Source organism: Notothenia rossii (genome assembly GCF_949606895.1).
Source record: "Notothenia rossii genome assembly, chromosome: 10".
In the NCBI taxonomy this organism is placed as follows: domain Eukaryota; kingdom Metazoa; phylum Chordata; class Actinopteri; order Perciformes; family Nototheniidae; genus Notothenia; species Notothenia rossii.
Window position 1 is genome coordinate 53,492,859 of NC_136908.1, and position 17,454 is coordinate 53,510,312.

Sequence of the window (17,454 nt, forward strand, 5' to 3'; positions counted from 1 at the left end):
GTTATATATATAAGAAAGAATACTTAAGTTGTTTGTTATTTTATTTGACTTTGGCCTATTTGTTTTGAATATTGTAAAGGCCTCTTCTCTTTGTTGCATTTGTAAAAGTTTGTTATTTTATTTTGAGCAAACACATCGCATAACATCATCCAAACCATCGGAGGCCAAGCTAATCTTCAACTGTAAGAAATATGAAGGAAAGAAAACGAGTTAAAAATGTCTGTTCAAGGCGTCTAGTGGCTTGAAAGAAAAACAAGGAAGGAAGCCACAAAGCATGCTCAAAGACCCTTTAGCGTGCATTTGATCTGGGAGTTAGCTCTGTATTTACAGTTAGGATTGACTGCTGCACAAAGGAATGCTTCAGTCTGACTTTATTGGACCCTGTATCTCCGATGAGATGGTAGCAGTTCCTATTCGCTGTTCAGAACATGGTTTGGGTCAGAGATGATGTTGTTGGACAGCCTCACTAAGTAATTATGGTATGCTGAGTCATAAAGTCTCTGAAAGGGTTGACCAACAATCTTTGAGCAGATTTTTAACAAGTGGGGCAGTTTTGCAGCTGTTGACAAACACTTAGTATTGCAATACTGTAGAATAGACAAATACAACCCACACAAACATCTGTTTGTCAATGGCTCCTGTTTTAATCGTTGTCCTCCGTCTGCAGACAAAATGTGAGCAGTACTGGCCCGAGGAGAACCAGGAGGAATACGGGGCGTACCAGGTGACCCTGAAGAGCATCAACGCCCTGGCTTACTACACTCTGCGGACGTTCTCTGTCAGAGACACAACAAATAAGGTACGTCTTACACACAGACACACACACATAAACACACAAACGCATAATAACACTGTCTCCCTCCTCCAGGCTCCTCAGAAGAGAGTTGAACACACAGTCCTACATTACCACTACACCCAGTGGCCAGACATGGGCGTCCCAGAATACACTCTGCCTCTGCTGTCCTTCATAAGAGCGTCCTCCAGGGCGCGGACGCAGGAGATGGGACCCGTCCTCGTACACTGCAGGTATAAACTGGGGATTTACGATGAGATTGCTACTATTTCATTTACATACCTAGTGTGTACTCATTGATATGTGATTCCAGTGCGGGTGTAGGGCGGACAGGAACCTACATAGTGATTGACAGCATGCTGCAGCAGATCCAGGAGCAGGGCACTGTGAACGTTCTCGGTTTCCTGAAACACGTTCGGACGCAGAGGAACTTCCTGGTTCAGACGGAGGTAAGTGACCTATCACACACACACACACACACACACACACACACACACACACACACACACACACACACACACACACACACACACACACACACACACACACACACACACACACACACACACACACACACACACACACACACACAACCAGAAGCACACACAAGGAGAACAACGTGTCTCTGTGTTTCCTCTGGTAGGAGCAGTACGTTTTCATCCATGACACTCTGGTGGAGGCCGTCATGAGCCGTGGCACCTTGGTGACCTCTGACCTCCTTCACACTTACGTGTCTGACCTCCTGACCCCCGGGGCATCAGGCAGGACGCGCATGGACAAACAGTTCAAGGTAAACCCTAACCATAACACTTCTTTACATTTTAGGCATGCGTTTAAACCGACACTTACTGTAGCCTCACGTTTCTGTCTTGTTTCAGTTGATCAGCCAGCGCCAGGCAAAGCATGCAGACTACAGCACCGCCCTGAGGGACGGCAACGCTGAGAGGAACAGAGCCCGGGCCCTGATGCCTGGTGAGCCCACAGCCTGTTCACTCACAAGTTCATTTTCAAGTTTCAAGGCTTTATTGTCATTTGTACATTAGCTACAGTGTAGAAAAACGTAGGTCACAGGCTTCTCCAACAATGCAACATACATATATATATAGGACATAGGAAACCTAGTGCGAGACACCATAGCCGTGGGAACATGTTTCAAATGGGGGGTGCTGTGGGGATCACATCCTCTAGGGGGGTCAGGGGGGGAGATTTTTTTTCAACATTATAAAGTAAAATGCTTCAATCTGGTGCACTTTGAGCTGAATTGCCAGAGACTAGATCTAAGGGGATCTAGTCCCTCTGAGATAACTTAGACTAAAGTGAACTATCTAAACAGTCAGTCCTTTACCTCACTGAGCCTCTCAGTCTGTCTGGCTATCAGTCCTGTCCAGACAGCTGATATCTGTCCTGTGTGTGAGCTGCGGGCGCCTGATAAGCCACGTTCATCGTTCAGGGCAAATGGAAACTGTAACCGGGGTGAAAAGGGTGTTATCTTTACTTAATTATGAATGTTGTTACATCAGGGCTGAAAATTCGTTTTTTTGTATTATATTTCCATTTAATCTTGTGGACGTGCAGATTCCCTGTCCTCCATCAGGGGGTGCTGCAGCACCCTCAGCACCCCTACTTCCCATGGCCCTGCGAGACACAGTATCACACCCTGGTGGGGGGGAGGTGCACACCCATGTAGTGATCAGCTGTCTTTTGTTTTTGTGCAGTGGAGCGATCAAGAGTGTGTCTGAGCGCTTCAGAGTCAAACTCCACCGGCTACATCAACGCCTCCTACGTCTTGGTGAGACAACAGGAAGTGTGTTGTTATATTTTTTTGGACATCAACCTGTGCTAGTAGCTTCATACTGCTGCTGCTCTTTCCACAGGGACATCACCACAGTAAGGAGTTCATGGTGAGCCAGACTCCTCTGGACAGCACGGTGGCAGACTTCTGGAGACTGATCTGGGAACACGACACACACACTGTTGTCGGTCTGCCAGACACACACTGCCAGGTATAACACTCATTACCACAGACTGTATATAAAGATGGACATGGCAGCTCTCTGAAAGAAGGGCCAAAACATCTCCATTGTCCCCTAGTGGCTATCTGCAGTATAGCTCATATACAGGAAATAAGACGAAAGAATAAGTCTAAGAATAAAAACACATCAAATACAGTTTTCCCATATTTTAAGTATTTTAGGTTGTTCTTATCACACTGTTCTTACGTGTTAGTGTTCATTTTCCGATAACTTTGGTCTGAATGAGTCATTTTGATGCTATAAAATGGGTCTAGGACGTCAAGATTGCCAGCTGTTCCATAATCGTCACTTAAGAAATGTATAGATATTTCTAATATGTGTTGTGTCTTTCGAGCCTCCCCCTCCTGTGTTGTCCATTAAAAGTCCATGATATCAACACTTGCTTCCTGTTTCCTGTTCACATCAGAGTGAAGAGGGCGGTTCTTGTGTTTACTGGCCCAGAAAAGACCAGCCAATGAGCTTTGAGGGGTTAATTGTGTCATTTTCGGGGGAGGAGCACGTGTGCCTGTCCAATGACGAGAGACTTCTGGTGCAGGACTTTACGCTGGAATCCCAACAGGTAACACACACATACTGTACCTCTAACCATATTCTGTTAACTAACACTAGGATGGGTTAAACCAAAAGTGTGACTATTCAGAAAAAATATTTCCAAGACTGTGTTTCTCTCTCTGTCAGGACCACCATGTGTTGGAGGTGCGTCAGTACAGCGCCCCCTGCTGGCCAAACCCTGACAGTCCAATCAGCAACGGCTTTGATGTGATCCGTACAGTCAGAGAGCACAGCAGACTGTCGGACAGCCCCACACTCGTACACGACCCGTGAGTACCACACAGAGAGCAGCACCTGTTCCTTTCACTTCCTGTTCATTTGCTCTGAGGGGGTAAATATCTCTGTGTGTGCGTGTGCGTGTGCGTGTGCGTGTGCGTGTGCGTGTGTGTGTGTGCGTGTGTGTGTGTAGGTTGGGCGGAGCGACATCAGGGCTGTTCTGTGCCCTCACCTCTCTGTGCAGTCAGCTGGAGGAAGACGGAGCAGTGGATGTTTACCAGGTGGCACGGATGACCAACCTCATGAGGCCTGGGGTGTTTAATGATATAGTAAGTTTGGACACACATACACCAAAACACACACACACACTAATGTGCTTTCACACCTAACCTGTTTGGTCTGGACTCAATTTGTGGCATATAACCTATTTATAGTCAGCATAGACAGTCCTTTAAAAAGTGTGTAACAGCAATTAGCCTGAATCATTACTGCCTTTACCTCATTACTCAATACAACTTATAATCAGGTGTTTCTTGATGATCTCTTTGTTGCACTTATATAATATTTATAAAATAGATCAAAAGCATTCAAGTGCTGCGGACACTTCTGTCACAGTGTGAACAGGAACCGGACTAGAAACAAAATGAAACAATGGATTATTGTCCTATATTTTTCTGGACTACATGAACCGTGTGAAAACAGCCTTAGTCCTTACTCCTTCCTACCTAACTTAGCTTTGACAAACAAGGACAGAAATGAATAACAACCAAAGATATACAACCCTCAGACTGTAGAGAGAAGAAGCTGGTAATGTTCTTTATGATAAAGCTGTGAAGCCCTGACTGTTGCAGTGTTTCCTCCCCAGGAGCAGTACCAGTATCTGTACCGCGCTGTGCTGAGCCTGGTGAGCAGCCAGGAGGACCAGAGAGCGCTGCAGAGTCCAGAGACCAACGGCTCCGTGCCGCTGGGTCAGAACAACATCGCTGAGAGCCTGGAGTCCCTCATGTAGACACACACACACACACACACACACACACACACACACACACACACACACACACACACACACACACACACACACACACACACACACACACACACACACACACACACACACACACACACACACACACACACACACACACACACACACACACGCACACACCACACACACACACACACAGCTCATTTCTGATGTGGCGCCTCTTTTAAAACCAGAAAAAGTGCCCCTTTCTAGTAAAACGGTGATTATAAAGGACATATTTTTTGTTCAATAACTACTGGAGTTATTCACGGTTAACAGACCCTTTACTAATGCTCTATAGATCAGTTAGTTTGTGTTGCCAGGTTGCGAAAGCTCTCCTAAAATCTATCTTGTACAATTATAACTGAATTGTTCCCGTCTTATTAGAAAGCAAAAACATAACAAACATTTATTGATGAATTAGCAATATTTAGAAGCATATAACTGATCTATACAGCATTAATAAAGTGTCTTATAAGCATAAATAAATCTATTAGTTAGACTACACATAAACAAGTGTGATTAAAAACAATCAAAAATATATTTCTAAATGTTGAATTCAAGATATTTTTCTTAACGATGAAGAGTCAGCTATTCAGTTACACTTAACTAAATGTACAACTTCTGCAGCATTGTTTAGATTTTGTTTGTGTTGCTATACTCAAGGCAAAAAAGAAGAAGAAAAGGGAACGTACATTTTCCTAAGCCCTTGATTTCTTATACATTGTATGCAGTGCACAACATTAACCAGCCGATTCTGGGACTCAAACTACCACTTCTCCTTTAGAGTAATATTTTACCTCTTCAGGCCTCACTAGTGACATTTATTATTCTATGTAAAGGTGTTTACCGCTGTTACACTGGCTCAATGGACTCTGATACCCTGTGCCTTTTCTAATTCATCCTATCGTACTCAAATCAAGCCTGTTTTGATACAACTGTGTGACTAATATGCCAAAATAATGACCTGTGATTTTTTTTCTACTTTATTAAAGTATTTTGCGCATGTTGCTGTGTATGTAAAGGTCTGAGAGGAGATTAAAAGGCTTCGGATATTTTGTAAAAGATGCAAGTTGTCCCCATTAGCCTGATGGCTTAGACATGCGGGGATAAGAAGTAACAGTTTTTCGTAAGGAATTGAATCCATAAGTTTTAATAAAGGGCAGAACATCTTTAAACCCTCCGAAATCTCTCCTGCAGCACAAGAATCAATCATTAGAATCAGCGAGAATAACATCTAAATGTAAACTCCTCTGTAGAATAAGTTGTGGCAAACATTTAAGTCACATGACTGATCAGCTGTTTCTGCTGACATGTATTTATATTGTCACCAGGAGAGAGACATTTAAATATTTCTTTTGTTAGCCGGAGGAGTACAGCCACTTACTTCTGTCCAAACTACGCTCTGTGGAGGCAAATTAACTCCACACCAGATGATGGAAGATTCTTCTTGGATGCCTATTCTTTTTTTGTATGAAATGTCAGCTTTTCTTGACATTTCTATGGAAACACGGCTCCATTATTGCGTTCAGTGACAGTGGAAAGAAAGACAGACTTCCCCACGTCCTGCATCCCTGTGCCACTCGCTACGACTGTTTCCATTTTGCAGTTTGTTTCCACTGCCTCAGACCCGATCAATCGATGTTTGAATAACGTGCTGCAGCTTCTGTCTGCCTCTGCTTTGCTTCCGCCATTTATTTTGCTGATCTGGGGAAGCAAAATGGCACAGACGGCGACTGCACCCACTTTCTGTGTAAATATCCCTGAACGCATCAAAAGGCCAACATTACTGTATGTATACTGTACCTCTATATATTTTCTATTTTACTATAAAAAAGTGATTTTCTAGTCCTTTACACATAAACAGTATACCTGTGTGGATCTATTTGATAACTTTAGCCTGGAAATGTTGGTCATGTTTATAGTTTTAATGGAATGTTATCTCTTTATGATTACAGTAGCAGCTTAATGTCTATCCATTTTATTTCCAGCCATACACTGGTGCAGTATGTAAATAAATAAAAAATAGCAACACGATATATGTTTCCAACCTTGTTTATGATTTTAAACTTGTTTATTTTTCCGGGTGGGAAACAAATAAAATGTTCTTGTTCAGACCTAGACTTCTCCCTTTATTTTTTTGATTGTTTCCATTTTCTTTTTTTTCGGCACTTTTCAAAAACGATGCAATTATAAAAACACAAATGTACCAAAACATTTTCCGTTTGCAACGCTTCTAGTAAATCCTGTGCATGTTTCTATACTTGCATGTATTTTGGCACGTTTGCATTTTTACATTTGCATCTTTTGTGAAAGTGCAGCCTGTTTCTCATAATGAAAATGTTTCGGACTATTGTAGCGCGTTGGCACCTGTCGGCCACCGTACAAAACACATAAAGACACAGCACCAACAGGAAGACGGATTCATCATGCTTTTATTTATTTATATTATGAAACATTGTATGACACCCCCTGATCAAGTTCAATAATCAATACAACAAATGAAGTCAAAACCAAAAATATATCTTTACATTTGTATGACACAATATACTGTAGCAGTCACATACGATAAAGTGTATATAGTGCGTTAAGAATTAACCTCGTTATGCGGTAACAATATAAGGACAACACTGAGAATATTTATTCTCTTTTTATAGATATCCTTAAAATGGTCAAGCCCTTCCCCTTCACACAATGCATGGATATGACAGGTTCAAGTACAAAAGGGGCAAATATTAACTTTTTAACAATGCATGCTGTAGGCTTAGTTTAAATCACGTTTTGTCTTTCTCGAGCGACTTTTAGGGAAAACGTAACACTTATCTATTACTTTTTAAAGGTTTACAAATGAAAGCTAAGTTAAGGTGGTGAACGAAGCAAGGCCTTCCTAAAAAAAAGACCAGATTTTTAAGTTAATAAGTTTAATATATTTAATATTTTAATTTTAATAACTAAATATTTCCTGATAAATTACAGTCAATAATAATATGCAGTCTTGTGCAATACACAGCGTGCAAATGCAAGTAATACAGGCAATACAACACTTTTTATATTTCATTATATATATAACATATTTAAGTGGAAATGGCTACATGTTCTACTTTACCCCAAAAGCTTCAGCACCACACCCTTCCCCCCGTTCCAAGCACATGATGAGAGACTGGAAACGACCAGAATCTCTTTTTCTTTTTAAAGGAATTGCCACATTTACACATCGTGAAACCCTGGAGATGAACACCAGTCATAAATAAATAACTGGTTAACCTGCTTCGTAATTTTGGGATAGAAATGTCCTATGGAGAAAAATCGACTGCATGCTCTAGCATTAAAATATCCTATTTTATCAAATGTTGTATAACTTCTCGTTCTATTGACTATAAAAAGACGACGATTTTAAATAGTTAAAGCCAATGAAACTGAAATTGTTTTTTGAAAGTTTGAGAATTTAGAAACACTTAATATGATATGATATTGAAGCTGTGTGTGTGTGTGTGTGTGTGTGTGTGTGTGTGTGTGTGTGTGTGTGTGTGTGTGTGTGTGTGTGTGTGTGTGTGTGTGTGTGTGTGTGTGTGTGTGTGTGTGTGTGTGTGTGTGTGTGTGTGCGCGCTGCTACAGGTTTTCTCTCTTCTTCTCTGCAGCCTTTATTTCACTGACAACCCTGGTGGACACAGAGGATACATTAGAGAGGAGAATTAAGCAGTGTGTGTGTGTGTGTATGTGTGTGTGTACATACAGAGTTGGTTCGTTTGCGTTTCCAGCAGTCTGGGTTGAGTCTCTTCTGCTCGTCAGCGAGGGCTTTGGCCTGCACGGTGAACGTCCGTTTGTCCTCACTTCGCAGTTTCTTCCACTGCTCCCCAAGGAGGACGCTGATCGCCCTGAATCACACACACGCACACATGTATTACATCACAACAAGTACTACACACACACACACACACACACACACACACACACACACACACACACACACACACACACACACACACACACACACACACACACACACACACACACACACACACACACACACACACACACACACACACACACACACACACACACCTGTTGTCCTTGCCAGGGTACATCTGTGTGTACTCCACCCTGAACCTCTTGGCGAACAGCATGAAGGCGTTCATTGGCCGCTTGCACTTAGTGGGCGGGGCATTATTACTTCCTGCTGCGCTGGCTTGCTGGGTTTTGGTTGGCTTGAGACATGGAGAGGGGGAGGGGCCGGGACTGTGGGCGTCTGCAGGTGTGATCACAATGACAGGTTTACTTTTGTTACCTTTCCTAGAGTGTTTTTGTTCACTGCATTAAAGTGCTGTACCTCGTAATGCGTCTCTGTCTGGAGAGCCGCTGGACTGGGAGGCACGCCGCCGCCTGGCCATGCTGCTCAGCACGTAGACGGCAGAGGAGTCCAGAGGAGTGAAGTCGTAACTGAGGAAGACACAGAGGGAAACATTTCACACACACACTCATCAGCAGCTTCAGGTTGGGAACAGGGGGGGATTTGTACCTCTTAAATGTGTCAAAAACCAGCGAGTCGTCGGTGTGTTTGGCTTCTCTGTGTCCTGGAGGAAGGCACACATCACCCACCTCCATTTCATAGCACGGTATCCCATAGTGCACCACGGTCAGGCTCGGGTGAAATGACGACCACCCTAACAGGAAGTGAATGCAATGTTGTTTTGGAAGATAATTCATCCTCTGTATGATGTGCTTTTCAAGTGTTTTCTCATCATGCCTACCTTTGTTTCGGACGTAGAAGGGGTGGTCAAGTTGGCAGCGGGCGCTCATGACAGCTTGTCCGAGCGCCCCGGGGTCAAAGGTCAGCTGTAGCACAGCCTCACCGGACAACACAGTCTCTGAATGCTCCACCAGCTGCAGACCCTCGGGGCCATAACCCTGAAATGATGTACAATCCCTTTATTGTAATGGGTCATTTCCAGTGAACTAAAGCATCTTACATAATGTCTATGTAACATCATGTACCTTCAGAGACCTGGATCCTTCCTCGTCACCGGAGTCTTCCTCAGCACAGTCCAGGTCCTCCACGTCCTGCCAGTCCACCTTTGAGCCACTGTGGAAACGCAGACGAGTCCCTGATGACAGAGAAGAGTTATAAACAACAGCTTTTGACCTAAAATCTCACTTTCATGTGTTCCTATTAGTGAAAGACGTGTGTGTGCCTTTGAGGAAGCAGTGCCAGGTGGTGGGGGGGCAGGAGAAGCTCCAGCCGACGTCTTCCTCGTCAGACGGAGAGGATCTGGAGGACACAGCTGGTTCCCTCTGTGGGGACATGAAGCACATCTGTTCACACACAGCGTTCTACTGTCTGAGGTGAGCCGTCTATTTAAGTAACATAAACACGATAAAGGATACTTTTTAGATGTGTTTCTCAGACAATGTGTTCAGAAAGAGGTAAAGAGAGCTGTACCCTGGTGCGGAGGCGCTCCCTGCCACGACCTCTGGGGGGCGACGGGGTGCTGCTGGGGAGAGAGGGGGGAGGCCGAGCGTAGGAATGTAGATTACTGCTGGTGCTGGAGAGGCTGGAGCTGCAAATGACACAGACTCAGGACAGGAATGCAGGCTGAGGGAGTGCAGCATGTAAGACTGTCCACACAACAATCTGAGGAACAGTTTACATTCTACAACTGCATATATAATACACACTTTGAAAAATATGTATGCCCTAGCCATACACTTCCCCAAATAACAATGGATTGGGGCGTTGGGCCGACACATACAAATCTTAAATGTCACATTTTAATATATATTTTTCAATTATTAAAATGGACTTTTAAACTAAAATCCTTAAAGATAACTAAGATAAGATAAGATGGAACTTTATTTATCCCCTTGGGGAAATTCCGGCGTTTATAGAGTTAAAAACTCGATTCACATAATGCCCTATTTCACAATAATAGCTTTAACAACAACATAGTGAAACAGAAGTGTGACGAGAAATAAAACAAGACAAACAGTTAAAGGAAATTAGAATATTTAGGAAGGGAACCTTTTCCTGACTTATTATGAGTTGTTGGCTCCGATCTGTCACGTGGATGGGGAGACAAATAGACTACATCTTTTATTCACATTTAACGTTGGGGTCTTAGTGAAGCCCACGTACCTGCTGGGGGCCGGCTCCTGCAGCAGGGGGCTCTGAGGCCCGGTGGCGATGTGCGCCAGCTGTGTCAGCCAGTGTGTGTCAGGAGGGTGTGTGTGTGCATGTCGCTGCTGGTGGGACACACCCACGTCCACCTGGTAGACTGCTGGCTCCGCCTCCTCCTGAACCTCCTGCAGGTCCGGCAGGTCGTCTAGGTGGAGAAAACAGATATTTCTAAAATATTTGCTCCAGAAATAACGCCTTCAAGCACTATCACACAAAGGCAAGACGACATTCGACTGAAATGTACCAAAACTTGAACTGTGACCATGCCCTGAAACTGAAGCTTTTCCTCCATCTGCTGTGAGAAACCAGGTGCACGCTTCTCTCTTACGTACCGTACTCCATGTAGCTGTCGCTGGTGGGGAACGCGGGAGAGCAGGGGAGGCGTTCCTCACAGCAGAGCATCTCATGTAACTGTTCTCCACCTGTATCCATCACCACTGCTGAGGGGAACACCAGACACACACAACAGGATAGGAGAATGGATTTATTGTCGGCATTTCACAATTTATTTGTAGATTAATGTGGCCATGTAAGTAACTTATATATGTATGGTATCATTGAAAACACATAGGTGTAATCCTTTCAATAATACACAACATATTGTATGTAAGTAGTCTGCTTTAACCAATATTTGTTGCTGTTAAGTCATCAAAAACTACATTTATGGTGCTCAAAAACAGTTTTAGAGGCAGTTGTCATTTTAAAAAAATAGATTTTTTTAAAGGGACACATTTAATTCCATTTAAATTCAGGATTTAGTTTGAAGATTTATATTTTGTTAGGGGGATGACGTGATAAGATATTATGACTGATTTCTAAAGCTTAATTGGAATATATATATATATATTGGGGGCTTAAAGTCTGAGTAACTCTGGTTGGATTTTTCTATCACTATTCTACAGTACAGATGCCTGTTAACGGTGCTGTGTGTTACCTGTGCGTCCACCGCTCTGATGTGTGGGCTCACTGGTCACCACCTCCCACACCATGATGGTCTGAAACGTGCAGACACAGAGCATAGCCAACAACACTCACTTTATTTGCACAATAGCTTAATTTAAATGTCAAAACAAAGGAAATAGACCTGTCATATGCTGTAGGAACAAATGTGACGATGTATACTAAGCATCACTGGCTTTGAATCAGCCATGAGTCAGCCATGAGTCACAGACTGACACAGAAATGTGATCCTCCAGCGAGCTGTAATGTAAAGGCTATAAATGTCCGGGGTGACATAAGGACACAGAGGGCTGTTACCAAAGACTCAAAGCTCCGACACATCCTCACAGCACAGTTTATATATGGAATAGATATACATTGAGTATACACGTTGAAATAGTTCAGTCTAAACATATACACGTTATAAAAGCTCGTTTCATTCTTATCTATTTCACAATGTTCTCGTCATGTGACTTCTCTTGTTGATAAACTTTGAGAATATTTCACGCATGCGCATACAAGCCCATTCATTCAATAACGAGAAGGGCAGCGATAATACATCTGAAGTCGTTTAAAATAAGTGAAAAGCACGACAGTAACCACATATAATGGACATACTTTTGTGATATTATGGGTTGCTATTAAATGGAACTGCTGTCCACGTTAATACACGACGATACACTTCAAAGGAAGCAGCGTTATCTGCGGTCACGAAACAAAAGAAACACAGAAGTAACGTCGACGAAAAGGAGAAAAACCTTTAAAGTCTGTATGTTAACGACACATTAACCACATTAAAGAGAGTTTAGGCGTGAAAATATCATTAAATTAAAGAATTTGGACGAGCCATTGTATTGCGCAAATGCAGTTAAAAAAAAAAAACTAACGTCAACAATGAAGGTTTACGGAGAGGGCAGAAAAAAGTCAATTTAAGACCTAAAATAAACGTTGTCAGTTTCAAATTATAACTCGTCTGCCGAGATCGGGTGACATTCATACAATTGGTGTAATTACTTCTCATATTAAACGCTTTAAAACTCCCAAAATGATTTCAATGAACTTTCCTTAACTCACCAAAACAGTCGCCTTGTACGGTGGTGGGGGCTGGTATAAACATCGTGTGCCCTGTGATCCTATTGGTCAGAGCGGATGTCAATCAGCAGCTTATCTCATTCTCATTGGTCGCCTCAGTGCAGCTGGTTCTTATCGCCACAACATGAAAACATTGGGTGGGTTAAAGTAAGGACATATGGCTGAACCAAAGTTAACAACTAAAACACATCTGATGTCCTGTGTAAAGAGCAAATATCTCTTTCCATTGACAGTATATTAAGTAGTATCTACCCTTTCATTCAAGTGGCATAATCATGTACTAGCAAAATACTTTAAAATGCAACAGAAAAACAGCCCAAAGCACAGCTTCCCTACATCCAGTGCAACAAGAACAACACGCTGGCACATGTTTCTAACCCTCGCTTAAAACCCTTCAAGTACACTCTTTGTGATTATGAAAGTTTCACTGCTGCCATCAGGAGAGGTAGAGGCCAAAACTAGAGGCATCCTTACATTTGGGCAGAGAGACACTTGGGAAAAACGTTACTTTAACTCAAGGAAAACAAGTTAAAGAAACATTTAAAATACAATAATTGGTGTAGGAGCCATGAAACGTATAGCAATGCGTTTGGTTTTGATATAGGATGTTTGTTTGGTCACTGTTGATTGGTTGGCTTGGGTCACATGGATATGGGCGGCACTCATTATAATCCTGTTCACCTGCGTGAGGTGTGTGTGTGGTAGAGAGGGTGACACAGGGTCGTTGTACTTTTTGTTGACCGCACGTTTTAATGATTGCTTTGATTAATATAACAATGTACATGTCCAAGGAAAATAAGTTGATCATCCCAGTTTTCATTGAACCACATTATTTTTCAAGAGTTTTTGATCTCAGCAAGTACTTTTTTGTAGCGTGTCACACAATAACAGGCCCGGCCTCAGCCTCTCAGTGACTTTGTTTGTTTCCTGCTGTCGCTATAATTGGGTTTAACAAAGAAAAACACTATTCATTGTTGGGTGATGATAAAGTTCAAGTCCAATACTCCCCGTATTCAATCAAGTTAAGACTAGTTTGGTTAAGATTAAGTGTGGCAAAATCATAATAATATTAATGATGTATAACAAATCTAAATATACAAGTTATTTTTATTCAGATTGTTACAAACATGACGAGTCACATGGGTATTGTTTATTGTTTTATTTAATTAGAGGTTTTTTGTTCTGGAGATCATGCTGTCATGTCTTCCTCTTTGATGCTGGTGGAGCTGACACTTTAAGTGAATAATCGTGAGTGTTTACTGCCCTCTAGCGGTCAGAGGTAGGTACTGCATCATCGTATCACACCTCAAGTTAGACAAGATTACATGGTAACACTTCCGGTCCATCCTTTCCAAATAAATCATCAGAAATGTTTGCCTGTGAGGTTCGCACTAGCAAGAACTATGCCTTTTTTTGGTGCATACAATGAACATAATAACGGAAAATAAGTGACATTAAAACATTTAAAAAATAAAGAAAGCGTTAACATAAATGCCAGATAATTATAAATGTGTAGTCTTCTTAATTGTTTTCTAGTGGCCAGACACTAGAATTACAAACAATTACATTTAATCGTTTTCAATCTCCATTTTTAGTCAGGTTATTATCAATAATATTATCAGTATTTTTTGTTATAAGTAATAGTAATATGTTCTACATCAGGGGTCGGCAACCTTTTTGATATGAAGTGCCATTTAAAAAAATAATTGTTATCAGCGTGCCAACGATCGACAATTATCAACGGGGGGGGGGGGGGAGTTGAGGAGCTTGACGCTCGTCAACTATCAGCAGGAGGGCGGGGGAGCCTCGCTGCGGGGAAGCAGTGTGTGGACCTGTCAGCGCAACTCGCATGATGCCGAATATAACAAACACATTTAAATAATTGGTTTAAACGGCATAATAATAAGGACGATCGTCCGTTCTGTGGTTCTCCACAGCACACATGCTATGATATTAGGGTCATGCAGAGTGAGATGAGATCGCTGTCCCTTTAAGAGAGAGAGAGAGAGAGAGGGGTGTGGCTTGTGCATGTGTGTTTGTGGATGGTAGAGCGACAGTGAGAGAACGTGTGTATGTTTCTGGAAGTGAAACGAGGAAGCAGAAAAACAGAGGTCTGTGATGTATTTTGTGAAACAGAAGAACAGCTAAATAAATGCAACGGCCTCCCAAGAAGAGTTCGCCTCTCTCCAGTCATTTAAGCTAAAGTGGGTTATTGAACCTGAAGCTTGTTGCTTCTGCCCTCCTCGACTACGGTCTGGGAGCCGACAGGAAAGTTCAACACACAGATGGCCAGTCCGCCCTTTGTAGCATATTATGTCGATGAGAGATGAGCAGATCGCCACTGGGCTTTCAACTAAATACACAGCCACGCAAAAACTGCGGCATTTGTACAGCTCCTTATGGGTACTGCAATTAGTGAAGTGCTTTCCTCCGTGGTGAAACGATCAGCACTGCACCACGGAGGAAAGCGGCAGAATGTCACCTGGAGATAAAGAGAGCGGGGCTGCGTTGCATGCATGGCTTCCTTCTGCAGGTAACGCTCTGGCGGCGGTCTCGTTCAGGATCCGAAAATACAATTTAAATATTATTGCACACTTATTCCACTTATTCCTAGTGTGCCACTGGTTACGGTGCCGCGTGCCAATGCTGGCAAGCGTGCCAGGGGTTGCCAACCCCTGTTCTACATACATAAATACGTACTGTAGTTCCTCAGTTTGACCGCTGGAGGGCAGTGAACTCTCTTACTTAAATCGGACAATAATACATATTTAATAAAAATATATAATATATTGTCACATTCCTTATTCTACAATATATTTAAAAAGGAAACTGACACTCATATAATTATAATATAGCCATACAAATGTAATACCTTTGATAATAATTATTTTAGAGTTGTTGTACGTAGTTTATTTTGAAAAGCAAAGTCGGAAGTGGTCCTTATTAGCCGGAGAGCTCATGGAGAACTTGACCATATTTCCTGTGCAGCAGCGCAGCGTTTCCTTATTCCACTCTGACTAAACTTTTTAAACACATTTTTACTCTGGTTTAAGGTCTCTTATTGTAGCATAAATGCCTACTTTTACGTCCAAAGCTCCTGGTTTTGTTGCCGTCTGCGTTCATTGGTGAGTCATTCATGTTTCTGTGTTACTAAATACAGGCACCTTCCGATTATTATGGCAGCTGTACCGTTACATTCAGCACACTCTTTAAAAAGTTATGTTAACTCCTTGCTTAGCTTTGTCTGTCTGTATAACAGCTGGTAAACATGTAAATATCTCTAACACAGAGTTTAAACAGCAGCCTGTCTCTGTGTACCACTCAAATCCATTCTGTGTTTAGCTGCTTCCTGCTTTGAACACTTCCTCTGCTAAAGAAGGGAAACCATTCAATCTTGTGACTCCAGCCAACATCATGAGTTTGATTTTTTTAACAATCTGTTATTGAGGCATTCCTAAATTTGTAAAGGCAATTAAACCCTTCCAGATACTTCACTGCTAACCTTGAGTTCATTGGATGTCATAGTTATTTTAGACACAGCAAATAATAATAAAGGATTGCTTTGTTTAGGGACAGTCTCAGTCATAGAATCACACTTGTAGCTGTTATTATAAATTACAGTTAGAATGTCCTAGTTTAAAGCAGAAATGTTCTCAGATAAAGTGTGTAGCAGATTTGCAGGAGCAGTGGAAATGACCCTGCCCTTGGTCATCAGGACATCAAACCCCTGGCAGAAATCTATGAGGCTAGACAACAAAAGAAAGACCTTTCAACCTTTTTAAATTTCCTTCCTCCTCACTTGAAGCCCAGAAGATATCCTGAAGCTGTCCACCTACACACAGAGCTCTGCAGACCACAGGGCAGCTGTTTCATACATTTTATCTAGTGGTTCGTTTACTGCCACTGCTAATAACAGCTTATTACAACAGGCCCTGGTGTTTATCTATGATTTTGACTTTATTTGACCTATTTATTAAATGCTAATATGATTATTGTATCAGTTGTATACCTGGGTTAGTCCTCCGCTCGCTGAATGAGTGGCACTACTATTTTAGTATTTGTTCTAGTGAGACAACTAAGACAAATTCAAATCAACCATGTGGATAATATGGCAAAAAATATAGAATCAAGAATTTTGTTAGTCTTTAAAATCAACACGAAACCTAAAAATCAAATTATTGGACATGTTCAAGAAGAATCTAATCACTCTCAATGTGTGAGTGGCTGATTTCAACTGAATCTGTTCGCACTGTCGCCATACCGGGACATTTGCTATTGTTTTGTGAAGTTTCATTAAATAATATAAAAATATTCAGTTAATTATTAGTCCTTACTTTCGACCTTGTTGCCGTTTCGTCATTTGAAAGAAAGATCAAGCAGTGTTTAAAACAGAAATTGCTTTTACATCCATTTACAGAAACATTTTTTCGTTGTGATTGCCAAGAAGGTCAAAGTTCATTGTTCCCTGATATAAAGGTGTCTGGTATTACACATATCTACAGTACTGTGTCTGTCCCCCAGCAGCTAGGTGATGGACGGGCAGCAGACCCAGGTGAGCGACGAAGAGCCCAAAGTCCTGCGAGAAGAGCCCCGGAGGAGGAGGAGAAAGAAGGCCATCACGTCGTCCGGCTCC

At 42.1% G+C, this 17,454-nt stretch overlaps 3 protein-coding genes across 7 annotated transcripts in view; 2 read left to right on the forward strand and 1 right to left on the reverse strand.

The window, feature by feature from the left end:
* Positions 1–6,739, forward strand: part of ptprz1b (protein tyrosine phosphatase receptor type Z1b) — a 48,225-nt gene extending 41,486 nt beyond the window's left edge. For 2 of the 3 annotated variants that reach the window (XM_079653994.1, XM_079653995.1), the window contains 10 exons: positions 668–1,026; positions 1,107–1,242; positions 1,437–1,583; positions 1,672–1,765; positions 2,509–2,582; positions 2,668–2,796; positions 3,233–3,385; positions 3,505–3,647; positions 3,788–3,923; positions 4,460–6,739. In XM_079653994.1, coding sequence (XP_079510120.1) covers positions 668–1,026; positions 1,107–1,242; positions 1,437–1,583; positions 1,672–1,765; positions 2,509–2,582; positions 2,668–2,796; positions 3,233–3,385; positions 3,505–3,647; positions 3,788–3,923; positions 4,460–4,603 — 1,515 coding nt within the window. In that variant the 3' untranslated portion in view covers positions 4,604–6,739. The remainder of the gene's footprint in view (positions 1–667; positions 1,027–1,106; positions 1,243–1,436; positions 1,584–1,671; positions 1,766–2,508; positions 2,583–2,667; positions 2,797–3,232; positions 3,386–3,504; positions 3,648–3,787; positions 3,924–4,459) is intronic. The other variant, XM_079653996.1, reaches the window with a different exon arrangement.
* A 296-nt stretch (positions 6,740–7,035) lies between these two features.
* Positions 7,036–13,423, reverse strand: LOC307021659 (HMG box-containing protein 1-like). 3 transcript variants are annotated; one of them, XM_079653999.1, is made up of 13 exons: positions 13,296–13,423; positions 12,804–12,931; positions 11,123–11,230; positions 10,749–10,935; positions 10,056–10,173; positions 9,808–9,907; positions 9,611–9,720; positions 9,367–9,523; positions 9,135–9,279; positions 8,946–9,055; positions 8,681–8,864; positions 8,352–8,493; positions 7,036–8,276 (listed from the first exon to the last, which is right to left on the reverse strand). In XM_079653999.1, the coding sequence occupies exons 2-13, from the start codon at positions 12,844–12,846 to the stop codon at positions 8,265–8,267; spliced, it is 1,416 nt and encodes a 471-aa protein (XP_079510125.1). In that variant the 5' UTR covers positions 12,847–12,931; positions 13,296–13,423; the 3' UTR covers positions 7,036–8,264. The 3 variants fall into 3 exon arrangements, with proteins under 3 accessions (XP_079510125.1, XP_079510123.1, XP_079510124.1); XM_079653997.1 differs by adding an exon at positions 11,725–11,785 and having other exon boundaries at positions 12,804–13,329; XM_079653998.1 differs by adding an exon at positions 11,725–11,785 and having other exon boundaries at positions 11,123–11,227; positions 12,804–13,328.
* Positions 13,424–17,352: 3,929 nt separating this feature from the next.
* Positions 17,353–17,454, forward strand: part of pik3cg (phosphatidylinositol-4,5-bisphosphate 3-kinase, catalytic subunit gamma) — a gene marked incomplete at its 5' end in the record, with an annotated part of 14,878 nt that continues 14,776 nt past the window's right edge. The window contains one exon of the mRNA XM_079655680.1: positions 17,353–17,373. Within this exon, the coding sequence (XP_079511806.1) occupies positions 17,353–17,373 (21 nt within the window). The remainder of the gene's footprint in view (positions 17,374–17,454) is intronic.

Coding starts and splice junctions, on each gene's coding strand:
- LOC307021659 (XM_079653997.1), bottom strand. CDS start 11,779: ATGGTGTGGGAGGTGGTGACCAGTGAGCCCACACATCAGAGCGGTGGA. Junction 9,524..9,610: donor AAGGATCCAGGTCTCTGAAG/GTACATGATGTT, acceptor ACATCATTTCAG/GGTTATGGCCCCGAGGGTCT. Junction 8,494..8,680: donor TACCCTGGCAAGGACAACAG/GTGTGTGTGTGT, acceptor TGTGTGATTCAG/GGCGATCAGCGTCCTCCTTG.